This window comes from Salvelinus sp. IW2-2015, linkage group LG14 (assembly GCF_002910315.2).
Source record: "Salvelinus sp. IW2-2015 linkage group LG14, ASM291031v2, whole genome shotgun sequence".
NCBI lineage: Eukaryota > Metazoa > Chordata > Actinopteri > Salmoniformes > Salmonidae > Salvelinus > Salvelinus sp. IW2-2015.
The window spans coordinates 18,657,805-18,683,986 of NC_036854.1; the positions used below are offsets into that span (position 1 = coordinate 18,657,805).

Genomic DNA, 26,182 nt, shown 5'->3' on the forward strand with positions numbered 1-26,182 from the left:
CCCATACAGACAGTGTGGTGAAGAAGGCGCAACAGAGCTTCTTCAACCTCAGGAGGGTAAAGAAGTTTAACTTGTCACCTAAAACCCTCACGCATTTTTACAGATGCACAATTGAAAGCATCTTGTCAGGCTGTATCACCGCCTGGTACGGCAACTGCACCGTCCGCAACCGCAAGGCTCTCCAGAGGGTGGTGCGGTCTGCCCAACGCATTACTGGGGGCAAACAATTCACCCCCCCAGAACACCTACAGCACCCGATGTCACAGGAAGGCCAAAAAGATCATCAAGAACAACCACCCGAGCCACTTCCTGTACACCCCGCTATCATCCAGAAGGCGAGGGTCAGTACAGGTGAATCAAAGCTGGGACCGAGAGACTGAAAAACAGCTTCTTTCTCAAGGCCATCAGAGTGTTAAACAGCCATCACCAGCACATTAGAGGCTGCTGCCTATAGGCATAGACTAGGAATCACTGGCCACTTTAAGGAATGGAACACTAGTTACTTTAATCATGTTTACATATCTGGCATTACTCATCTCATATGTATATACTGTATTCTATACTATTCTACAGTCTCTTAGTCACTTAATGTTTACATATCTAGCATTACTCATCTCATATGTATATACTGTTTGTCTATACTATTCTACTGTATCTTAGCCCGTTCCGCTCTGACATCGCTCCTCCATATGTAAACTCAGCAAAAAAAGAAACGTCCTCTCACTGTCAACTGCGTTTATTTTTAGCAAACTTAACATGTGCAAATATTTGTATGATCATAACAAGATTCAACAACTGAGACATAAACTGAACAAGTTCCACAGACATGTGACCAACAGAAATGGAATAATGTGTCCCTGAACAAAGGGGTGTTCAAAATCAAAAGTAACAGTCAGTATCTGGTGTGGACACCAGCTGCATTAAGTACTGCAGTGCATCTCCTCCTCATGGACTGKACCAGATTTGCCAGTTCTTGCTGTGAGATGTTACCCCACTCTTCCACCAAGGCACCTGCAAGTTCCGGGACATTTCTGGGGGGAATGGCCCTACCCCTCACCCTCCGATCCAACAGGTCCCAGACGTGATTGAGATACGGGCTCTTCGCTGGCTATGGCAGAACACTGACATTCCTGTCTTGCAGGAAATCACGCACAGAACGGGCAGTATGGCTGGTGGCATTGTCATGCTGTAGGGTCATGTCAGGATGAGCCTGCAGGAAGGGTACCACATGAGGGAGGATGTCTTCCCTGTAATGCACAGCATTGAGATTGCCAGCAATGACAACAAGCTCAGTCCGATGATGCTGTGACACACCGCCCCAGACCACCTCCAAATCAATCCCGCTCCAGAGTACAGGCCTCGGTGTAACGCTCATTCATTCGAAGATAAACGCGAATCCGACCATCACCCCTGGTGAGACAAAACCCTCGTCGGTGAAGAGCACTTTTTGCCAGTCCTGTCTGGTCCAGCGACAGTGGGTTTGTGCCCATAGGCAACGTTGTTGCCGGTGATGTCTGTTGAGGACCTGCCTTACAACAGGCCTACAAGCCCTCAGTCCAGCCTCTCTCAGCCTATTGCGGACAGACTGAGCACTGATGGAGGGATTGTGCGTTCCTGGTGTAACTCGGGCAGTTGTTGTTGCCATCCTGTACCTATCCTGCAGGTGTGATGTTCGGATGTACCGATCCTGTGCAGGTGTTGTTACACGTGGTCTGCCACTGCGAGGACGATCAGCTGTCCGTCCTGTCTCCCTGTAGCGCTGTCTTAGGCGTCTCACAGTACGGACATTGCAATTTATTGCCCTGGCTACATCTGCAGTTTTCATGCCTCCTTGCAGCATGCCTAAGGCACGTTCACGCAGATGAGCAGGGAACCTGGGCATCTTTCTTTTGGTGTTTTTCAGAGTCAGTAGAAAGGCCTCTTTAGTGTCCTAAGTTTTCATAACTGTGACCTTAATTGCCTACCGTCTGTAAGCTGTTAGTGTCTTAACGATCGTTCCACAGGTGCATGTTCATTAATTGTTTATGGTTCATTGAACAAGCATGGGAAACTGTGTTTAAACCCTTTACAATGAAGATCTGTGAAGTTATTTGGATTTTTACGAATGATCTTTGAAAGACAGGGTCCTGAAAAAGGGACGTTTCTTTTTTTGCTGAGTTTATATATTCTTAATTCATTCCTACTTAGATTTGTGTGTATTGGGTATATGTTGTGTAATTTGTTAGATATAACTTGTTAAATATGAATGCACTGTCAGAGCTTGAAGTACAAGAATGTCGCTACACCCGCAATAACATCTGCTAATCACGTGTATGTGACCAATACAATTTGATTAGATCTTGTCCCCTCCAACAGACAGTTACCCTACCCCCCCTAAATTGTAAATAAGAATATAATGTTTCTAAATACTTCTACTCAACTTATTCTACATTAATGTGAATGCCACAATCATTACAGATAGTCCTGAATGATATCATAGCCCCCCCCCCCTAAAAAAAACCGCTAATCTCCCCTGTTAATCACGATTCATTCAGCACTATCCGTAATCATGGTAGCATCCACATTAATGTAATACTGTTTAGAAACATTCTATTCTTATTTACAATAAACGTGACTCCAAAATGGCACAATACATTATTTACCATTCATTTCCATTGGGCACAAAATAATCTGAAACACAAAACAAACAGCAAATGCGTCCCGTTTGTGGAGTCACAAACTTGATGTAATCATTGGTACGAGGAATTTGTGACAAAATACTATACAATAGTGAATTTGTCCCAACACTTTTGGTCCCCTAAAACAGGGTTTCCCAAACTCGGTCCTGTACAAAATGTGCTATAATTTCTAAACGGTTCACCCGATATTGATGTGGGTTGAAATACCCTCAAATTACAGTTTATAGTCTGCACTTTAACCTCATAGTCATTGTATCATTTCAAATCCAAAGGCCTGGAGTACAGAGCCAAAACAACAACACATTTCACTATCCCTATACTTTTGGAGCTCACTGTATGTCTCGGGAAACGTACCTCAATCCAGGGATGAGAAATGCGTTGTACTCCGAACTGTCCCATTATCCTATCTGTTACATGGAGAAGATTGAAGTTAGTTTGTCCTTTCATTCACAAAGGGGGATAACCGAGGTTATATAGCGGTTGAGAATGCGTTTGCATAATTATTTCAGTCTTTGTTTTTTCTATGAGGTAAACACATCACAGCCGGAAAAAAATGTTTTTCTGTTCAACAGCACCATTTTGTTAGAAATAAATGTTATCACTATCAAAGTCGAACTGCATATATGTATTACAACAAAGTAAACAGTGGTAAGACAAATAACAAGTCGTTATCTTAGTTTTCAGAGCAACCTTACCTCCCAATCAATAGATGGTGATGAGTTTAATTCCAACAGGATTTTGGCCAACTTCACTATCTTGACAGCATTGTCTACTTTTGACTCTTTTGCGCCCAGCAGAAGCTGACAAAACAAACGAGCAGTGTCGAAATAAGTACATGAATATGACTTGAATGACACCAAAATAAATGTGAACAAATGTTTCAATGGAACGTTTTCATATTTATTTGGTTTCATCCAGGTCTAATTATTTATTTCCAACTGTCATCGTGTTTGATGACTACGGAAAAGATAGGTAAAAGTCACGATTGGTAAAGGCATGCCAATCTTGCATTTTGATTTTCAGCTCTTTTTTTGGGGGGGGGGGGGGGGGGGCTTTGTGCTTAAAATATCAGCAAAGGAGTTACAAAGTATCAGCAACTTGGGAAAGTTGTCTTTTGTCTGCCATGTACTGTAAACAAACATCTCCCTGTTAAAAGCTACCAATTTTGATAGATAACAAAACTAGCTAACTACAGCCATTTATTTGTCGACTAATTAAAAGGTAGGTTTGCTAAACAAGCCAGCTGGCCAAGTCAACAGAATGGATTACATCAGTAGGCAGGAAGATAAACACAACTTGTGTGCTGGTTTAGCCTATTCTATAATGACAACTTAATCAAAGTTGCAAGCAAGTTAGCTAACTAGTGTTATGAAATAGCTATAACATGAACTCAGCAAAAAAAGAAACGTCCCTTTTTCAGGACCCTTTCAATTATCTTTCAAAGATCATTCGTAAAAATCCAAATATCTTCACAGATCTTCATTGTAAAGGGTTTAAACACTGTTTTCCATGATTGTTCAATGAACCATAAACAATTAATGAACATGCACCTGTGGAACGGTCGTTAAGACACTAACAGCTTCCAGGGGTTAGGGAATTAAGGTCACAGTTATGAAAACTTAGGACACTAAAGAGGCCTTTCTACTGACTCTGAAAAACACCAAAAGAAAGATGCCCAGGATCCCTGCTCATCTGCGTGAACGTGCCTTAGGCATGCTGCAAGGAGGCATGAGGACTGCAGATGTAGCTAGGGCAATAAATTGCAATGTCCGTACTGTGAGACGCCTAAGACAGTGCTACAGGGAGACAGGACGGACAGCTGATCGTCCTCACAGTGGCAGACCACGTGTAACAACACCTGCACAGGATCGGTACATCCGAACATCACACCTGCGGGACAGGTACAGGATGGCAATAACAACTGCCCGAGTTACACCAGGAACGCACAATCCCTCTATCAGTGCTCAGACTGTCCGCAATAGGCTGAGAGAGGCTGGAATGAGGGCTTGTAGGCCTGTTGTAAGGCAGCAACGTCGCCTATGGGCACAAACCCACCATCGTTGGACCAGACAGGACTGGCAAAAAGTGCTCTTCAATGACGAGTCGCGGTTTTGTCTCACCAGGGGTGATGGTCGGAATCACGTTTATCATTGAAGGAATGAGCGTTACACCGAGGCCTGTACTCTGGAGCGGGATCGATTTGGAGGTGGTCTGGGGCGGTGTGTCACAGCATCATCTGACTGAGCTTGTTGTCATTGCAGACAATCTCAACGGTGTGCATTACAGGGAAGACATCCTCCCTCATGTGGTACCCTTCCTACAGGCTCATCCTGACAGGACCCTCCAGCATGACAATGCCACCCGCCATAATGCTCGTTCTGTGCGTGATTTCCTGCAAGACAGGAATGTCAGTGTTCTGCCATGGCCAGTGAAGAGCCCGGATCTCAATCACATTGAGCACGTCTGGGACCTGTTTGATCGGAGAAGTGAGGGCTCGGGCCATTCCCCCCAGAAATGTCCCGGAACTTGCAGGTGCCTTGGTGGAAGAGTGGGGTAACATCTCACAGCAAGAACTGGCAAATCTGGTTCAGTCCATGAGGAGGAGATGCACTGCAGTTCTTAATGCAGCTGGTAGCCACACCAGATACTGACTGTTACTTTTGATTTTGTCTCCCCTTTTGTTCAGGGACACATTATACAATTTATGTTGGTCACATGTCTGTGGAACTTGTTCAGTTTATGTCTCAGTTGTTGAATCTTGTTATGTTCATACAAATATTTACACATGTTATGTTTGCTGAAAATCTTTTTAGTTAGCTAGTTAGCCACTAGCCAGCCATCCAGCTTGCTAGTAAACTTGTTTTACTTGCTGTTTTGTCGTATTTTTCTACACATTTCTAACTTTATATATGACATTATGTTTTGTAATTCAACGTTTTAAAAACATAGTATAGTCAAAGATTTTTTTTTATAACTAATGGCATAGCTCTATTGTTTCACTTTAGCGCGCCTTTCCTGACATTTTGTAACTTCTTCCTTTCTTGGTTTTGTGACAGTATCAACAGTTTTCCCGCAATCTTTAAAATGACACGTGAGAAAAGTGCAATCTGATTGGTTGCACCCTCTTAGAAATTTAAATACCAACAAAAACTTTGATTCTATTGCCTGCTTGGAATCGATCGCCAGAATTTCAATAAATAGGGGGAACTCGAGTCGTTTGCATGTAATTGTGGCGTTGATCTAGTCAAGGAAAGTGTACTGTAGATAGTTGTGAATATATATATTTTTGCAATTTTACTGACGTTTAACTTATCCTCAAATTGTTTCTGTTGTATAACTCGTGTGTCATTAAAAATGTTTGTAACTCGCTCACCACTCGCCAAGAAAAATGAAAACGCTATCACCACTCAAATGGACAACATTTCACTCGTTGACAAGGAAAACACGGTAAGTTTGAAATTGACGTAACTATATTTATTTTATCTAGTTATTTTTGATGTCGGTGGTTTAATTTAAAAGGTGGTTAGGCAAACTCGCCTCAACTGGTTAGTAACCTAGCTAGGCAACGTTAATCTGTCACGTCTTACTTTCTGTCCAGCACATTAATCAATTGAATGTAAATCAATGAAGCCATTTAGTTAATTATCTAATTTGCCAAAGATAACGTGTAATTCCTCCCAATGCAGCCTCCCAGCCTGAACATGACCCGGATTCAGGCATCGAAAACCGCGCGCAAAATCTTTGCAGATTCTGAGGTGGGTGAACAATGGCTACTTTTGCTTGAAATTGTCAGTTTATGCAGTGCTCATTTTGTAGCTCATCGACATGCGCAATTAATGTTAACCTGGTAATTAGCTAAAATGTGTCTGAGGTGTTCATTTGCCGCAAATAATGTCGCCTATTCTAGTTAGTTGCCAAGTCATCATCATGATGTCGCCTATGTCAAATGTAAGCTAGCAGTCGAGGAACTTAAGGCAAGCATATGTTTGAATGGTTAGCAGTAGTTACACACGCTGGCTACTCAAGTGTTTCATAAGGCAAACGTCAATTGCTAGCCTTTGTCTTGAACACGTCACTAACTAGTTACTGCTAACAAGCTAACTAATGTTACATAGCATAACTCAACCGTCTGACGTTGGGTTGTGGAGAATCTTGACATTCTAAATAAACTGGTATGCCTTGTCTTATTACATGCATGTATTTCCACTTAAATTATAAGCACATTCGGCTATTCTAACCATTGAGGAATGTTTGTTTTCCCTGGGGAATATTTTTACCAGTAATGAGATTAACATTTTTTTTTTTTTAATTTAACTTTCTGTTAGCCTAAAGATGTCGAGAAATTCAATGCTGAAGAAGAGCCACTCCTGAAGGAAAATCCACGGCGGTTTGTCATTTTCCCTATCAAGTATCATGACATCTGGCAGATGTATAAGAAGGCAGAAGCTTCTTTCTGGACTGCAGAGGAGGTATGTCCAAGTTGCTGCATCATTAGTGGTGTTGGCATAAGTAAATGATATGTGAGCTGGTTCATGAGATTTTATTTATCATCTTGTTTTCCAGGTTGATCTGTCCAAAGATACACAACACTGGGAGTCTCTGAAGGATGAGGAGAGATACTTCATCTCTCACATATTGGCTTTCTTCGCTGCTAGCGATGGCATTGTCAACGAGAACCTGGTAAATTGCTTGTGTGTACAATACAACAATCAATATTTAGCTATCTACACTGTCAAGAAATCACTGATCTAATTTCCTGTTTCTCTACTAGGTGGAGCGCTTTACACAGGAAGTCCAGGTGACAGAAGCAAGATGCTTCTATGGTTTCCAGATCGCCATGGAGAACATCCACTCTGAGATGTACAGCCTGCTCATTGACACCTACATCAAAGACCCCAAAGAGAGGTTAGACTCTTGTCAGTCAAGCTCTTAGTTAGTGCAGGGAAGTTTTGTATTTTCTGGCAGTGATGAGAAGCGCAGGTGTATGTACCTCAGCTTTTAATGGGAACTGAGTGTAGCTGCTGGTTCTTGGCTCAGTGGGCATGTTGTCTGCTGACTGGGTGGGGTCCCAACATGATATAGATGCCAGACTGTGCCTCATGAAGATAACATATACACCACCAAAGCCCTTAATTCAAGACCCACCTGCAATATGTAGCTTTTAGGGTTACCAGACCAAATTTGCATAGGAATGAGTTACGGATCAGGAAATTTAAAGTGAGTAAGCAGTTCTGTTCTATGCACTATTTCTATGCTTCCCGTTACAATTGTAATCTTTTATTTTCAGTTTTGTACACAGCTTCAAAACTGAAAATCGTTTGAAAGTACAATGATACTGTACTTTGTGTTTTGCCACATAACCTGAAATTAGTAGAACTTAGTGTTCTTAGCAACCAGAAAATGGCAGAGTGATTTCTATACTTAACTTTTTTAAGTCTAAGCATTTTATAGTGCAGCCTTCAACTTTTTGTGACAATGTTCCCTAATATACTTTTCTTTGTCATACAGGGACTACCTCTTCAATGCCATTGAAACCCTCCCTTGTGTGAAGAGGAAGGCGGATTGGGCCCTGAACTGGATCGGCAACAAAAGTGCTCAATTTGGTATGTACATATCTTTTTCTCTAACAACCTGCACGTGATTGGGTGGTCAGTTGGTAATGGGCTATGTTTGTATTCCAGGTGAGCGTGTGGTTGCCTTTGCAGCTGTTGAGGGGATCTTCTTTTCTGGCTCCTTTGCTGCCATTTTCTGGCTAAAGAAGAGGGGGCTCATGCCGGGCCTAACCTTCTCCAACGAGCTCATCAGCAGAGATGAGGTGGGTGTTTTTATTACATTGATTTACCTATGATCCCAGCATGCTAACCTAATTGAAATTAAATCATTACAACTATTTGGTTGCAAACCTGTTGGATACCTTTCATGTGCTTGTTTCACTGAAAAAGCAACGATCTTCATGACTAGTTGACATTATCTTACTAACTAGTTCCATATGAATCCAGGGCCTGCACTGTGACTTCGCCTGCCTCATGTTCAAGCACCTGGTGAATAAGCCCTCAAAGGAGACTGTCACCAATCTGATCAGGAATGCAGTGGAGATTGAGCAGGTATGTTGATTAAAAATTAAGGACATGTTTCCCTGACCCAGATTGAAAGTCCAATGCAGCTGTTTTTCTATTAAATCATTTCTGGGAAACAATTAAGTACCTTACTGTGATTTTCAATTAAAATTGTCAAAGAAATGCATGGCTTAGCAAACCGCAATTTTTACAGCATAGAATTTGCTGGAAGTTGTCCGAGGGGGAACACTAGCTGTTGGCAGGTTTGGTAGTCTTTCTTATTGGTCTAACTAATTTACTGCCTGGTGACTTCACTGGGCTGGCCAAAACTCCATTCCACAAACAGGCTGACACTTCACACTGTCTTTTAAAATGACTACACTAAAAGAGTATCGTTTTCAGTTATTCCAAACTCAGTGTATATTAAACACAGAAATCTAATTTGTCTGCACTTGGCCTTTAAATCTACTCTTGGGGAAAGGCCCAAATAACACCTTTTGACCTATACTGCACTACTTCTTACCAGATCTATGGGCCCTTGTAAAGTAGTGCACTAAGGTGCCATTTGGGACATTAGCTTTTTGTCCTCTGCTTAAAAATACTTTTTTTATGGTCTGATTGTTAATTTTAGTTCACATTTCAGGAGTTCCTGACAAAAGCCCTGCCTGTAAAGCTGATTGGTATGAACTGTGACTTGATGACTCAGTACATTGAGTTTGTCGCTGACAGGCTGATGCTGGAGCTGGGCTTTGACAAGGTGAGATTATGGTTTTGTCCCCTCATGGTACCCTAGTCCCTGTGTATGGGGCGGCAGGGTAGCCTAGTGGTTAGAGCGTTGGGCTAGTAACTGAAAGGTTGCGAGATCAAATCCCCTAACTGACGAGGCAAAAATCTGTCGTTCTGCCCCTGAACAAGGCAGTTAACCCACTGTTCCTAGGCTGTCATTGAAAATAAGAATTTGTTCTTAACTGACTTGCCTGGTTAAATAAAGGTAAAATAAATACAAATCTAGTGTGCTATGTAGGGAATTGGGTGCCATTTTGGAAGCACACCTTGGGCTAAAGACCGTCCTCTCTTCCTGGAAAACGATAAGTGTTTGCGTGTCAATTAGACGGTATGTGAATGGAGTGTCCTCTCCTGCCGAGGAAACAAGTATTCTACAGAGTCATTCGCGGAAGAGTTTTGAGATCTGCCACACCCCCTTTGAATCTGCTGAAAAGCATACACATTTGAAAACTACCCCAATCCTTTTATCTATAAAATGTCTCGCACGACTATTTAAATTAGTTTCTCACTTCACACTTATTTAAAGATTCCACCCCTGTAAATGTAATTTGCCTGATGCATGACTGGAGTATGAGTCTTATTTCATACAAGCCCATTTGTTTCCTCTTTGCCCTTTCTCAAAAGGAGGGAGGAGAGGACTGAGTTGGGGTAAACCAATTGATTATCTTCCCTTGTCCCTTGAGACATGTGTCTTTTGACATGAAGGGTTTCAATCCAATAAAACTCCATGTTTTAGTTCTAACTATTTCCATGGGTCCATGCACTTTGTTTTGAAATTAAATCTGAAATGGGCTAGCAATGATGAAAAGCGCAGGGGTACGTACCTCAGCTGATAATGGGAGCTGAGTGTTGGTGCAAGTTCTCAGCTCAGTGGGCATGTGGTCTGCTGACTAGGAGTGCCAACACGATATAGACGCCTGACTGAGTCTTGCCTGTAAAGCTATAGTAAAAGCATGGACATGTAGGAGCTCACTACTGTAAGTCTGGAAACTTTGCTCGATGGCAGATGTACAGTATTTAATTTGGGTTTGCCTCAAACGGAAGCATTTAACAAACTTTCCACTAACTCTTCCATTTTAGATCTACAGAGTGGAGAATCCATTTGACTTCATGGAGAACATCTCACTGGAGGGCAAGACTAACTTCTTTGAGAAGCGGGTAGGGGAGTACCAGAGGATGGGTGTGATGTCTGGCACCACAGACAACACCTTCCGGCTGGATGCTGACTTCTAAAGCTCTTGAGACATTGACACTTTCAACACTTGAAGAGGACATGGGCCTAGCTACATGTTACTGGACCACCTCATTGTAGTTCCCATCATCCATTCCCACTGCTTTTGACCAGAGCTCCCATGGGTCCTGGTTTTGGGATGAAGACTAAGTCTTAATTGTCGGGTCCACAGACATCACCATACACATTACCATTCACAACCCACCTCATCTCAGTACATGTCTGGTTTTATGATGTATTTGTATAGTAGCTTTTTAAATTGTTTTTATCTGTTTCTGTTTTGTAATAAAATGTACAAATTGAACATGCAGCAGCTGTTATAATTATTTTAGCCCACTGTTTTCTTGTTAGTTTACAGATGGTAATACTGKAGAGTCAACTCTTGGAATTAAACTTAAATTCATCTGACCCCTGTAATTACATTTGTGTTCATTAGGAGTAGCTAATATTGGTTTAGTGCTGTATCTGTACTTGAATAACTTACTCCACTGAATTCCTAAAGACAATACTTTTTACTAATTTTCCCTGACCCAAAATAAATTACGTTTTGAATGCTCAGGCAGGACAGCAATATGGTCCCATTCCACACCCATCAATAGAATGTTTTGTCATCCTTATTGCCTCTGATCTGGTGGACTTCAACTGCATTTTGAAATTATATTTGAGTGCCACTGGTGTGGGGGGGAAATGTACTCAATTGTCATACTTGAGTAAAAGTAAAGATACCTTTTTTATAAAAAATGACTAGTGAAAGTCACCCAGTAAAACACTAGAGAAATTATATAATGTACTTAAGTATCAACAATCTAATTGCAAAAATACATTTCAAATTCCTTATTAAGCAAGTTCCTTATTAAGTTCCAAATTCCTTATTAAGCAGTTGGCACCATTCTATTAAAAACAAATGTATGGATCCCCAGGTGCACACGCCATAAGACAATTTACAAAGCATGTTTGAGTGCCAGATCAGAGGCAGTAGCTACGGATGACCAGGGGTTGTGTGAATGGACCATTTCTATCCTGCTATGCATTCAAAATGTAACTTCTGGGTGTCATGGAAAATGTATGGTGTAAAGTTCTTTAGGAATGTAAAAAGGTCAAGTACAGAAACCCCAAAGCTTGACTTGTAGTACTTTAGTAAAATACTGTGTTCCAAAACAATTGTGCCATCTGGTTTGGAATTTTATGTATAGCATTTCCTTTTGTTACAATTACTCTTTGGCATTTGAGTACCTTTTTCCACCACTGTACTGTGCATTTAAAACGCTTAGTATTTTTCTGGCTGACTGTCATTTTCTATTAAGGTGTCTACTTTTACTAAAGTATGACAATTAAGTACTTTTTCCATTGCTGGCATTTCATAGTGACAAGAGGAGTGGGAACACTGGCATTTCACAAAATTTGAGCAAGAAGTTGAGCAGTATAAGTAGGCTACTAAACAGAATTCCAACATTTATTTTAAACAAATCGTACAATGGATGGGTTGGCTGAAAACGCCAAGAAAGCTGAGCGCTTCCATTTGTCAGAAGTCTGCCTGTTTTGATTTTGGATGGCCAGATTGGCAAATTTCCACGTGCGTAATCGTAAATGGCTAATTTCAGTTGAGTTCATCTTGTTATTAATACGGTCTTGTTTTGACTGCTTTAATGTCAATGCTAATATGGCTCAAATTCACTAGCTAACGATGTATTTGAGAGACGTGGTCATTGTTCAAACGTATTTGTTTTCAATAAACATTGGAGAAGATATAGTTTACATGTCAATCTAAGCCAACCTCATGTTTTGCCCCATGCTTTTGCGCGCGTCGTTTGTTGCTAAACAACCAACCCGTCTATAAATATGGACTAAGGCCCCTCCCAAAATTGTGCCGCATGAAAGAAAATGTAATGAAAAGCACAATCTGAAAACCGTTTTGAACAATGAGGCTGCAGTGCCTCGACCCCAGCTGTCACATAGCGAAGGCGGGGCTTTGAATGTCATTGGCTGAAAGCCGTTTGTTTTTACATCGTATGAGGAAGTAACCGGACAGTTAATGAAAAGCTCGGGACGTTGGCATTCTTGGGCCCATTTGAACGCTTTCTGCTGAACCACTCAACTATGTCGATCACGAACCCGAAACAAACTGTTCTGAATCCGGTGAGATGCTTTGAAAAGACTTTAAAAAATATTGTGAATCATTCTTGCACTTGCTCATACATCAACTAAAGCGAGATAATATTGAATTCAGCTCTGTCAGTTAGCTAGCTAACAGCTAACGTCAGTTATACAAGCGATGCCTCTTTCATCATTTATCAGGTTGATATGAAGTTGTAAAACATGGTTTGATGACGTTTGGTACACGAACAGTTCCACAAGTACTGTACCTTTCTGAAGTGTCTATGTAGGTCAGGCGCGTGCGTGCAATGTTTTTGACAGCAGGAACTAGTTCATGGAGCTCATGCCATGTTCAAGACAACTGGGAAATAAGCTCAGTGTTTCCAACTTGGAAAGTATCAGATTCAACCAGTAGGAAGCTCAATGCAAAACATGCAAGTACATTTTAACTCGGAGGTTGAGTTTCCATGTTGTCTTGAATGCCGCATCAGGTCATACTTTCACTTTAGTTTTGTAGAATATGTCATAGTATGAGTGTTTCAGTTTAACATAAATCCTCATTTCATGCATTCAAACAACAACCTAGTCTGACTATTTTGGTATCAATAAACACTTTCTACTCTACTGACAGACCATTCCCTTTGCTGGGACGATCCTGGGAGGTTTACAGCCTGGGGAGATGGTGCTCATTCAAGGCACTGTTCCCAGTGATTGTGAGAGGTATGGGGTTGATTATGGATACACTACACACACATCTCAAGAATGACATCACATTACTGTCACATGAAATAAAATGTTATGGAAGTTGATGAAGTCGCTTATAGCAAACTACAGCTGTGTGTGCGTGTCCAGGTTTCAGGTGGACTTCACCCGTGGGAACAGCACAAAGCCCAGAGCGGACATAGCCTTCCATTTCAACCCTCGCTTTAAGAGATCTCCCTGCATCGTGTGCAACACACTGGAGAGAGAGAGCTGGGGCAAGGAGGAGATCCTGTATAAGAACGCTTTCACACTGGGGTCAACCTTTGAGATGATCGTCCTGGTGCAGAAAGACGAGTTTAAGGTCAGGATAACTAGTGATCAGATTAGATGCCTTTAAGCCCATACTCGTAAAGCGTCTCGTAGTAGCGGTGCTGATCTAGGATTTGTTTTGCGTATTACTAATCACAGTTAATAAGGTTAAATGGACTATGGGGACCTGTTCCTAGATCAGCACTCCTACTCTGAGATGCTTGATACATACAGCCCCAGATCCCCCTGATCTATATAGCCTTTGCCCTGGATCAATGTTCAGGTCCATAATTATTCATAACAATATTGTTAATTGAAAAGACTGACTCGTGGTTCTGTGGGAATAGGTGTAGGTGCTTTTTGGCCCTTTTGAGTGTTTTCAACATGCAACATACTTTTCATGTAGAGAAAGGGAGGCTCTTGAAACAAACTTTTTCCTCGTGATCACTTCCTTTCCCTGTCCCAGGCATAAGCCTGTGGCTACGTCCCAAATGGCACCCTATTCCCTATTTAGTGCACTACTTTTGACAAGAGCTCATAGGGCCCTGATCAAAACGAGTTCACTATATAGGGAACAGGGTGACATTTGGGACATGACCTGTGACTCAAAGATTCACTTTCATTTCCTTGTTTTTTGTGTCGCTGTTCAGTCCGGTGGTTGTATATTAAGCATGGGGGAACGTGCTAAGTCAGTTTTGCCTGCAGGACGTGTTAATAATTCAGCATAATATATTTTTCACTTCCCTTAGTGGTTGAGGTTGGCTTCAGAAGGTTTCTTATGTTCTTATGTCTAAGGTAAAAGCCAAATACAGTGCATTCGGAAAGTATTCAGAACCCTTCCCTTTTTCCACATTTTGTTATATTATAGCCTTATTCTAAAATGTATTAAATAAAAATATCTTAATCAATCTACACACAATACCCCATAATGACAAAGCAAAAACAGTTTTTTAGAAATGTTTGCAAATATATAAAAAATAAAAAACAGAAAGCCTTATTTACATAAGTATTCAGACCCTTTGCTATGAGACTCGAAATTGAGCTCAGGTGCATCCTGTTTCCATTGATCATCCTTGAGATGTTCTACAACTTGATTGGAGTCCACCTGTGATAAATTCAATTTTTTGACATGTTTTGGAAAGGCACACACCTGTCTAAGGTCCCACAGTTGACAGTGCATGTCAGAGCAAAAACCAAGTCATGAAGTCGATGGAATTGTCCGTAGAGCTCCGAGACAGGATTGTTTCGATGCACAGATCTGGGGAAGGGTACCAAAAAATACATGTAGCGTTGAAGGTCCCCAAGAAGACAGTGGCCTCCATTATTCTTAAATGGAAGAAGTTTAAACCACCAAGACTCTTCCTAGAGCTGGCCGCCCGGCCAAACTGAGCAATTGGGGGAGAAGGGCCTTGGTCAGGAAGGTGACCAAGAACCCGATGGTCACTTTGACAGCGCTTCAGAGTTCCTCTGTGGAGATGGGAAAACCTTCCAGAAGGACAACCATCTCTGCAGCACTCCACCAATCAGGCCTTTATGGTAGAGTGGCCAGACGGAAGCCACTCCTCAGTAAAATGCACATGACAGCCCGCTTGGAGTTTACCTTAAAGGCACCTAAAGGACTCAGACCATGATTTTCTGGTCTGATGAAACCAAGATTGAACTCTTTGGCCTGAATGTCTGGAGGAAACCTGGCACCATCCCTATGGTGAAGCATAGTGGTGGCAGCATCATGCTGTGGGGATGTTTTTCAGCGGCAGGGACTGGGAGACTAGTCCGGATCGAGTGAAAGATGAACAAAGCAAAGTACAGAGATCCTTGATGAAAACCTGCTCCAGAGCGCTCAGGACCTCAGACTGGGGCGAAGGTTTTCCTTCCACCGGCACAATGACCCTAAGCACACAGCCAGACAACGCAGGAGTGGCTTTGGGACAAGTCTCTGAATGTCCTTGAGGTGCCCAGCCAGAGCCCGGACTTGAACCCGATCAAGCAACTCTGGATAGACCTGAAAATAGCTGTTCAGCGACGCTCCCCATCCAACCTGACATAGCTTGAGAGGATCTGCAGAGAAGAATGGGATAAACTCCCTAAATACAGGTGTGCCGAGCTTGTAGTGTCATACCCAAGAAGACTCGATGCTGTAATCACTACCAAAGGTGCTTCAGCAAAGTACTGAGTAAAAGGTTTGAATACTTATGTAAATGTGATATTTCAATACTTTTTTTTTATAAATTAGCAAACATTTCTAAACCAGTTTTTGCTTTGTCATTATGGGGTATTGTGTGTAGATTGATGAGGGGGGAAAAACAATTTACTCAATTTTAGAATAAGGCTGTAATGTAACAAAATGTGAAAAAAGTCAATGGGTCTGAATACTTTCCGAATGCACTGAGTTCATTTGTGGCTTTTCACCGCGTTGTACAAGCTGTTAGGTTTTCTATATCAGATCTGGAAATATCCTCCATGTAGATAACTGAGCAACAGAGTGGGCTCTTCTGTAGCTACCTAGAACACATTCATAGTGTACAGCACACCTTAGCAAAATGTAGCAAAACATTTTACAATGGAAAACTAAAACAAGTGTTTCTCATTGGACAAGGTCTTATAGTCCTTGTCCCTCCCTTTTTCAGTCTGCTTTCTTCCATTTGCCTAGTGAATATGACCCTGGCAAGCTAACTAGCCATCCAGCTGCACCTCTTAGGAATCAGCTCGTTACTTGGTAACCAAGATTTAACATGTTGCTTATGTTAGAGCAGAGAGACTATGGAAGCCTTTAGAGCATGTGTCAAACTCATTACACGGAGAGCTGACTGTCTGTGGGTTTTCGCTCCTCCCTTGTACTTGATGAGTTGTGATCACTAATTATACTGAACAAAAATATAAATGCAACATGCAACAATTTCTAAGATTTTACTGAGTTACTGTTCATAGAAGGAAATCAGTCAATTTGAAATAAGTAAATTAGGCCCTAATCTATGGATTTCACATGACTGGGCAGGGGCGCAGCCATGGGTGGGGCTGGGAGGACATAGGCCCACCCACTAGGGAGCCAGGCCCAGCCAATCAAAATGAGTTTTTCCCCACAAAATGGCTTTATTACAGACAAAAATACTCCTCAGAAACCCCTAGTCCATAAGACGATCCCACAGGTGCAGAAGCCAGATGTGGAAGTCCTGGGCTGACGTGGTTACTCGTGGTCTGTGGTTGTGAGGCCAGTTAGACGTATTGCCAAATGATATTGGAGGCGGCATATGGTAGAGAAATGAACATTACATTCTCTGGCAGCAGCTCTGTTGGACATTTTGTGCAGTCAGCATGCCAATTGCATGGTCCCTCAACTTGAGACGTTGTGTGGCAAAACTGCACGTTTTAGAGCAGCCTTTTATTGTCCGCAGCACAAGGTGCACCTGTGTATTGATCATGCTGTTTAATCAGTTTCTTGATATGCCACACCTGTCAGGTGGATGGATTATCTTGGCAAAGGAGAACTGCTCACTCACATGGATGTAAACACATTTGTGCACACGATTTGAGAGAGAGATACGCTTTTTGTGAGTATGGAAAATGTCTGGGATCTTTTATTTCAGCTCATGAAACATGGGGCCAACACTTTCAATGTTGTGTTTTATATTTTTGTTTAGTATAGTAAAGAACTCATCACCTGGTTGTCTAGGTCTTAATTGAAAGGAAAAAAACAAAAACCCACAGACACTAGACTCTCCATGGAATGAGTTTGACACCTCTGCTTTGGAGGATTCTCCCACTGTTTGTCTCACTGTTATCTCCCCTCTCTAGGTGGCAGTGAACGGTGCTCATGTACTGCAGTATAACCACAGACTGGACCTGGATAAGGTGGACACACTGGCCATTTCTGGAAAGGTCAAGGTTCAGGCCATCGGCTTCTTCCCCGCCTCTGTAAGTAACTCATCCTAACTTCATTATTAAATGTCAGATGGTATGAAACATTTCATATTATCTAGCTATAGCCGAACTGGCTTTATGCTTTCAAGGCCTCCAGCCATATGTTATGCACCTCAAGTTGAATTCTACAGAAGACTTACATGCCCTTGCCGGAGATTTAAGTTCTGAACAACACTTTGACCTGTTGTGGATCCATGGGTGTAAAAAGTTTGTTTTGTCACTTCAAATTGTAGAACTCCGGTCCACCTCCACCTGGTGTTGTGAACAACAGAGGCCCACAAGCCAATGTAAGGAAATCTATCGTTGCTAAGACTGCTAACGCGGTTGTGGTGCTTTTGAAGGGAGTCTTTTTGACTCCAAGCGATGGGATTGTTTAACACTCTGCATGGACTCTTTATGCCAACATGTATAACATTAAATTCAAGTCAAGTATGCTTTGCCTCTAATGAGAGCAAAACATCTACTTTCTTTCTGACAGGAAGTGCTTTCGATGTCAGATGACTTGGTAAGTTGTTATTACATCATATATGATTGTAATATGAAGCAGCTGTGCTGCCGATGTAATACATCACACATTTGATTAGAACAACATTTGTCAACTCGTTTTTTTAAACATTTTTAAAAATTTCTAATCAAATTCAGCCCACTGGTGCCACAACAACTGGGCCTTTGGAAGTTATCTTATTCCAGACATGGACAAATCTCCCAATAGCATTACAGCAGGCTCTGAGGGACTGTGATGTACCTGTAATTTTTCACAGCGTCACGCGTCATCAGAGTCTGGAAGATTTGGTGCCATGTACTGTACTACCTAGAGCCTTATATTTGCAATACAACGCTCTGGTACTACCTAAGGTTCATCACATGTTACTCTGTACCAAGTCTGTTTTTGTGATGCACCATTTGAATATTTTACTCGTCTGACATGAACTGTGCTATTTATTTGTGCGACCTGCTGACAGAAGTAATTTGTGATTGTTGCAGAGTCTGCCCTTCAGGGGCAAACTGACCAAGGGGTTGAGTGTAGGACACACCATCACAATCAAAGGACAGACCAGCCTGTACCCACACAGGTATGTATGTAGCAGGCTAGGGGACATGAAAGGATTGTCTAAATATAAAATATAATTCACATTACTCTGTTCAAATTCCACACCATTCTTTATCCACAAATTCTCTGAAATTTAGCAACCGTTCAATAACATTGATGAAATGCAGTGTTTTGTCATTCACTGCTAAATTGACTTTTGTATTTAACTTGTAGCTTCTTGGTGAACCTGAGAGTCGGTAACACGGAGGACATAGCGCTCCACCTGAACCCCCGTATGAAGGCCGCCGTGTTCATCCGTAACTCCTACCTGTCCGAGTGCTGGGGCCCCGAGGAGAACACCCTGCCCAGCTTCCCCTTCTCCCCTGGGGAGTACTTTGAGGTAACCCTTCCCCACCCTCTCCCTCTGTACACTGGAGTGTATTCATTATCAAAACGTTAGGCAACAGAAAACATTTAGCGAGTTTCTTATTGGTGAAGTTCAGGTAGTCCCTCTGTTTCTGTTCGTTTTCTTCTGTTTGGTGTCTAGTGAATACGACCCTGGATACACTTGAAATGTCTGGGGAAACGCCAGTACCTCTTTAGGGTTTCTTGGCCTTGAAGTTGTCATCTTTCATATCAATAGTCTTAAGATAGAGAATTTTGGTCTGAAACAGTTTTATTGTCTGCCTGGAATCATTTTTGAATGCCATTATCTGCATTAATTCACAGCAAGGCCCAACTATGGAAAGATACAGCGTTATACTGAATCATTCTGAATCCCATTGTCTTATGTCAGATAGCATGACTTTCATTCCATTATGTAGGACTGATGCTGCCTGATGCAAGACCATGTCTGAATACTACATCTGATTCTACCCCTCATACCCTCTCCCGTTTGTTGCCTCGTTCTAGATGATCATCCTGTGTGAGGCCCACCAGTTCAAGGTAGCGGTGAACGGGGTCCACCAACTGGACTATAAGCACCGTGTCCAGGACCTGAGCCGCATTACTGAGCTGGAGATCCTGGGAGACCTGGAGCTGCTGGATATCAAGCTGTGGTGACCCCTGACCTCCAAGATCTGTTTTATGTCCCAATTGTCTCTCCTTCCTCCCAAAGTGTGCTTTTGTTCACATTCCTTCACTGATTTGAAAGGAAATGACCGGCATGAGATTAACGGTTAACGTTCTCTAGCTAGCCTATGCCTTCATCATTTCAATGCTTTTAAGCAGATATTATTGGGACACACTGCTAACCTCCTAGATCTGACCCCAGTCACCCTTAGAATGACCTCCAGCTCTGGCTACGTCACGATTCACAACCCTTTCCCAGAAATGTAGTAGCAGTAGCAGACCTTTCACACTCCCCGTCATGGATTTAAAAGGATTGGGTGTAAGCATTGGCTGGAGGAAGTATCCACCATTGTAAAAGCCATGCAAGAAAGTGTGCATTTTGGGAGAAGCATGGAGAATGGGCCATAGCCTCCTCAGCCAGGGACTCATATAGCTTCGCTGAAAAGCATCTTCCACTGCATGTCCTCTACCCATTGTATCCTTGATATTCCTCCTATGTGCATGGTCTGGTTTTAATTTGGGACTCTCTCTCAGTACGTTAACGGACTACAAACCAAGTATCTGACAACCTATCTATTCATTTTGGGGCAGGTTGAATGTAATTAGCAAATTATCTGTGGAAGCAGGTATGGGTAACGTGACAAACGGGTAGGTAAACAGAAACACCTTTTTATTCATTTGAGGCAACATGGGCAGGGTGATCAGGTGGCTATTGTGATAGTATCACTATGATCAGTTTTGTAATAATCATTTTCGTCCTAACGCATCAGAATAGCAATACTTTCATTTATTAACGCTTGTTATTTAAGCTCGTGCTTTAGCCGTTTAACCTCTTCATCCCTGGAATGTGAAAGCCTTCCTATTAGCAGTTTATCTCATTTTCTAGACTACGGCGAAATATTTTATGCCATGGGCATAAATGGCTCATATAGCAACTTAACCATGGCTTATATAGCAACTTAACCACTATGTAACAAAGGAATTAGATCAGGGAATTGATCATACACATTACATACCTATTTCCAGAGCGCAGGTCTGCTATAAGCAATATCTGCGCAAATATACAATTTATCAGGGAGCCTCTTTAACAAAAAGTTGGGTAGTCATCAACTTACTTATGCAAGTTTCCACACAGATATTCCTGAGCTATCATTTTAAAGGTGGATTTTGTGCATATGCCACCTGTGTGTTGAGTAATTTCCGTCCCCAAAACTGAAGTTTTATATTTGAATATCAACCAAGAACAACTGTAAGCAAAAGCCTACAAGCTTTACCATAGGAAATGACTCAAGTATGTATAAAGATGTGTGACCATAATAAATGAACAAATTAAAGTCGCACTCCAGTCTCCTTTTTACTTAGTTTATCACCTGATTTACTTAACAAAAGGCACATCTCAAAAGGTCTAGGTGAAGGGGTGTGTGTGTGTGGTACCACAGAATGAGTCATAATACCCATAAAACCTAGTGTTCAAACAGAGAAATGGTTCCAATCATTTATCCCATAGGGGATTTAAGAAACACTTCAAATGAGGGCTGTGTTTTGTGTAGGCTTACCCTGGCGTGATGTTTTTATAATTGTAAATCTCTCTAGGACAAGGTCACTTCTCAATATATTCACCTGTATTTACCCCCCCCAAAATGAAATGCTAATTAGCTATCCTCATAAAGAACTACAAATGCAATGAAGGTCTGGACGAGACTGACGAATCGAGACAAAGGTAACAATCTCTGGATTAACTGTCTAATGTTAGCTAAATGTAGTACATTTTTTAAATGGACAATTCTGTGAACTGTCTTGTGCAAGTTTTAAATGAACACTACGTGTTAGCAAAGATGTCAGCTGGAGATGACGTGCAGGAGCTTGCAGAGATTTGTAGTCTTGCATGATGCCTACTTTGATACTAATTAGCATTTTTGAATCTGAGTGTAAATAGAGCTGAAAATATTTATTAAAGTAACCTGATTTTATTGGATACATATGAGAAAAACATCATAAAGTAGGATTTTTCAACCGAGTTTGACCAGTTTATTCAACGTTTATTGGGACTTTTGGAATTTTTCGTTCCAGGCGCAACGATTTCTTGGACATGTGCTAGCCAAAGTTGCTAATTCGACAGAAGAAATGGACATTCTAAAACCAAACAATGATTTATTCTGGAACTAGGACTCCTTACACAACATTCTGATGGAAGATCATCAAAAGTAAGAGAATATTTATGATGTTATTTAGTATTTTTGTGTTTTATGTTGGCTCCAACAAGGCGGAGAATTGTAGGGCGCTGTCTCGCAATATTGCATGCTGTATGTTGTACTAAAGTTATTTTTAAAAATCTAACACAGCGGTTGCATTAAGAACCAGTGTATCTTTCATTTGCTGTACAACATGTATTTTTTAGTAAAGTTTATGATGAATTCTTTGGTTGGATTAGGTGACTGTCCAAAATATCTCCGGACATTTTGGTGCATTGTGGCTACGTATTCACAATGTAAAACCACGATTTGTAGCTCTAAATATGCACATTTTCGAACAAAACATAAATGTATTGTATAACATGATGTTATAAGACTGTCATCTGATGAAGTTGTTCAAGGTTAGTGATTAATTCTATCTCTATTTCTGGGTTTTGTGAAAGCTATGTTGGCGGTGAATAATGCTGTTGTTTTGGCTATTGTGGTGAGCTAATATAAAATATATTGTGTTTTCGCTGTAAAACATTAAAAAATCGGAAAATTGGCTGGATTCACAAGATGTTTATCTTTCATTTGCTGTACACCATGTATTTCTCATAAATGTTTTATGATGATATTATTTATTTCACGTTGCTCTCTGTAATTATTCTGGCTGTTTTGTGCTATTTGTGATGGGCCGCAATGATAAAACTACGATTTATACCTCAAATATGCACATTTTCGAACAAAACATAAATGTATTATAAACATGATGTTATAAGACTGTCATCTCTGATGAAGTTGTTCAAGGTTAGTGATAAATTTATCTCTATTTGTGGTTTGTGAAATTACTTATGCGGTGGAAACATGGTGAAAACATGGCGTTGTGTGTTTGGCTATTGTGGTGAGCTAATATAAATATATATTGTGTTTTCGCTGTAAAACATTAAAAAAATCGGAAATGATGGCTGGATTCACAAGATATTTATCTTTCATTTGCTGTATTGGACTTGTGATTTCATGAAATTATATTATATGATATCCCTGTCGCGTTAGGCTAGGCTATGCTAGTCAGCTTTTTTGATGAGGAGGATCCCGGATCCGGGAGGGAGACTCGTTAGAGGTTTTAATATAAGGGTTTGTAAATGATTTATACTTTTACTTTTGATACTTAAGTATATTTTAGCAATTACATTTACTTTTGATACGTAAGTACATTTAAAACCAAATACTTTTAGACTTTTACTCAAGTAGTATTTTTTTACTGTGTGACTTTCACTTTTACTTGAGTCATACCTTTACTCAAGTATGACAGTTGGGTATTTTTTCCACCACTGAAATGTACATGGTTATCAAAACGTCACGTCAGGGTAAGCCTGCACGAAACACAGACCTTATTTAAAGTGTTTCTAAAATTCCCTATGGGAAAAATTAATGGTGGAAAATTGATTGGAACCATTTCCCTGTTTGACCGCTAGGTTTTATGGGTATTATGACACCTCCACTGTTGGGCTGTACTGTTCCTGCAAGTGAGGTTGATGATATTAGAGGGCACCATCAGACCTACTCCTTGAATGGCTTACTCAATGAAGTGTATAAAAAAAAAAACTATTTTGCTCACAACACTTTTTTTACCCTTGTGTGTGTACATTCCTGTATTTATAGGTGGGATATTGTTTTACAGTGAGTCTTTAATCCAGCACTACTACCGCCCTTGTGAAAGCTACACACTCCTGGCTGACAGCTACAGACTCCAGAAAACCAGTAATAGTGTGGGTGATACTTGCTGATATGTCCAAATCCATTGATCGAGTAGATCACGCAAAGCTCTTGCAACATCTGTCTGACATTGAACTGTGTCCAAGCCAGGCTAGTAAACCTAGCCTGGCTTCACAGCTACACCACCGGAAAGAAGGCAGAGAGTGATGGCAAATGGCACATTTAGGCCTTGGTCAGAGGTCACCGCTGGTGTGCCACAATGGTGTGTGGTTTCACCACATCTGTTTCTCCTTCACATGTCCACCCGAAAAGTTGTCTTCAGTGACACTCTGGACACTGGGTATGCAGACGATGTAGGGCTGTCCCGAGCCATACCATTAACCAGCATCCAAGAGGACACTTCCATGGGCTTGGAGGCAAAGCAGCTAGAAGAGTGGCCCCCATCCAACTACATGCTCCCGAATGGGTAAAAAGTCTGTGGAAATTCTGCTATGTTTTTCAACAGACCCTCCACAACCTGCACCTCTAATCCTAGGAGGACAGGAAGTACCAGCGGTAACAACGACCAAATATCTTGGTTTTGATCTCGACTCTAACCTCAGTGGTGACACGTGGCGCAGTCAAGGCCTCAAAACGCCAACACTTTTTGACTGTCCTTGTCAGAAATGGCCGACCCAATGAATATCTGGTCACGGTATACACCTCACTGGTCAGGCCTTCTCTGGAATACAGTGGAGTGCTGTTAGTTGGATGCAGTAAAAAGCAGCCGGCCCAACTAGACAGGGTGCAGAGGGCCTTGAGGATCACCTCCAGAGGTGGAGCAGTGCAACCACAGCTCCCGTCACTGCAGAGCAGGCGACAACAGGCTGCAGTGCACGCTTCCTTTAAAACTGCACCATCTTCTCTACTCCCCAATGGAAATGTTGTATACTTTTTGTTTATCCTCGATGATTCTTAATCAAGTGCATCATTTTGTATGTCTACCTTGTTTTAAATGATCAAATGAATTAAATGTCCAAAAGAACATGTGTAGAATTGCAGGAAATGTACTTTAAAACTAAAAACTCTGGTGGTCTCCCAACCAAATCTCGCTTAGGTCCCCGAAAAGGCTAGGGCCGGCCTTGAACTGGCCTGCAAGCATTCAGTCATACACTTGTGAGAAAGCATGATACATAGTCATACACTTGGTAGCATGGTACAGAAGAAGCTGTTGGAAAGGCATTGTCTACTCCAAATCAGTTTTGGTCAACAGATTACAGTTGCAAAATGCCAGTAACTTTCCCTAAATTCACAGGTTTTCCTGAAATCCTGGTTGGAGGTATCCGGATTTCCTGCATATTCCTCCTGATTCTGGGAATCTTCCGACTGTGACGTCTGGAAAACCAGGGAATTTTGTCAACAGTTGTACCAGATTTAGCTAGCAGCTAATTTCCGTCTGCAAAGGGTATTCACTGAAAAGGGTATTGGGTATTGCGTTGCATTTCTGCCAAGTGACTGCGCACCTGGTGAAGGACTTGCACACTCTTGACCACCCACTGAATGACCTGTTCCCTCCAAAAAGTGGTAAATGTACCACCAGGCTCCTGAGAAACAGCCATGAACTGTCCTGTATAACTGTCCTGTATAACTGCCCGTATGATCCGCCTGTGAAACACCACTGTACCTACTGCTACCAGACTGTATAATAACTCTGGCTCTTAAATGGATTTCCTTAAAATTCTCTTTTTAACAATCACACTTTAACATTTTCAATTTCCATCATGAAAAATGTCCTTTAATGTTTCAAGTGTCCTGTATTCTATTCATGTCACGTGTTATGTATTTTAAATGAGTGTTTTGACATTCTTAGTAATGTCAATTCTGCATTTTATCTGTGAGCAAGAATAAATGGAAACTTAATATATCCTTTATTGATTGTGCGTTGTGTATTCTCTTTGACTACAGACTGAGTGCCAGTCTGTTTGTGCTATCATGCCAACTGCTTAGCACTGTTTGTCTTGAAAATGAACAATGGCAAGAGCACCAACAGATTTGGGACCAAGCTACAGTGCTTTCAGTACAGATGATAAGTCTGAGGGCAAATGAATCTCAGTCCTCAGTGTATCCACTAGAGAGCAGTATATAGCCTCTATCAGCCCTAAAAATAGCATTCACATCATCATCTCACTAACCATCCAGCCAGCAGCTGATCCCTCACAGCTGGATTTGCCATGTAGACCTACCGGTACCTACACAATGTAAATAAGATATCAGTCACTGCCGTCAGCTGACTCAGGGCCGGCTCCAGGCATAAGTGATATAAGCGGTCGCTTGGGGCCCCCGGTCGCTAGGGGAATCGCAGGAAATGACTTTAAAACTGCTAAAATATTTCTCCACACCATGGCAACATGAGTAGAATTGCAGGAAATATACTTTAA

General features: G+C 41.5%; 2 protein-coding genes and 2 non-coding genes across 5 annotated transcripts; all 4 read left to right on the plus strand.

Annotated features, from left to right (window-relative positions):
* The first annotated feature begins 5,811 nt into the window (after positions 1-5,811).
* rrm2 (ribonucleotide reductase regulatory subunit M2) lies at positions 5,812-11,055 on the plus strand. Its single transcript, XM_023999600.2, has 10 exons — positions 5,812-6,125; positions 6,365-6,433; positions 7,004-7,147; positions 7,242-7,358; positions 7,450-7,583; positions 8,187-8,281; positions 8,360-8,493; positions 8,678-8,782; positions 9,378-9,491; positions 10,601-11,055. Exons 1-10 carry the CDS (start codon positions 6,033-6,035, stop codon positions 10,751-10,753), a joined length of 1,158 nt encoding a protein of 385 aa, XP_023855368.1. The 5' UTR covers positions 5,812-6,032; the 3' UTR covers positions 10,754-11,055.
* On the plus strand, positions 7,637-7,777 carry LOC111973620 (small nucleolar RNA SNORD94). Its single transcript, XR_002878605.1, has one exon. It is a non-coding gene; the product is annotated as a small nucleolar RNA SNORD94 (small nucleolar RNA).
* Positions 10,313-10,451, plus strand: LOC111973619 (small nucleolar RNA SNORD94). The gene has a single exon (XR_002878604.1). It is a non-coding gene; the product is annotated as a small nucleolar RNA SNORD94 (small nucleolar RNA).
* Positions 11,056-12,740: 1,685 nt separating the features above from the next.
* Positions 12,741-21,209, plus strand: lgals8a (galectin 8a). 2 transcript variants are annotated; one of them, XM_023999602.2, is made up of 9 exons: positions 12,742-12,887; positions 13,477-13,565; positions 13,698-13,908; positions 17,649-17,768; positions 18,008-18,061; positions 18,253-18,279; positions 18,759-18,847; positions 19,039-19,204; positions 19,717-21,209. In XM_023999602.2, the coding sequence occupies exons 1-9, from the start codon at positions 12,849-12,851 to the stop codon at positions 19,864-19,866; spliced, it is 945 nt and encodes a 314-aa protein (XP_023855370.1). In that variant the 5' UTR covers positions 12,742-12,848; the 3' UTR covers positions 19,867-21,209. The 2 variants fall into 2 exon arrangements, with proteins under 2 accessions (XP_023855371.1, XP_023855370.1); XM_023999603.2 differs by lacking the exon at positions 18,008-18,061 and having other exon boundaries at positions 12,741-12,887.
* Positions 21,210-26,182: the final 4,973 nt, after the last annotated feature.

What these genes read in the sequence shown, in the direction of transcription:
- rrm2 (XM_023999600.2), top strand. Translation starts at nt 6,033, where the DNA reads ATGTTTGTAACTCGCTCACCACTCGCCAAGAAAAATGAAAACGCTATC. An exon ending in CTTTCTGGACTGCAGAGGAG is followed by an intron (nt 7,148 to 7,241) that starts GTATGTCCAAGT and finishes CTTGTTTTCCAG; the next exon opens with GTTGATCTGTCCAAAGATAC. An exon ending in GCATTGTCAACGAGAACCTG is followed by an intron (nt 7,359 to 7,449) that starts GTAAATTGCTTG and finishes TTTCTCTACTAG; the next exon opens with GTGGAGCGCTTTACACAGGA.
- lgals8a (XM_023999602.2), top strand. Translation starts at nt 12,849, where the DNA reads ATGTCGATCACGAACCCGAAACAAACTGTTCTGAATCCG. An exon ending in TCGGCTTCTTCCCCGCCTCT is followed by an intron (nt 17,769 to 18,007) that starts GTAAGTAACTCA and finishes TTCAAATTGTAG; the next exon opens with AACTCCGGTCCACCTCCACC. An exon ending in CCCCTGGGGAGTACTTTGAG is followed by an intron (nt 19,205 to 19,716) that starts GTAACCCTTCCC and finishes GCCTCGTTCTAG; the next exon opens with ATGATCATCCTGTGTGAGGC.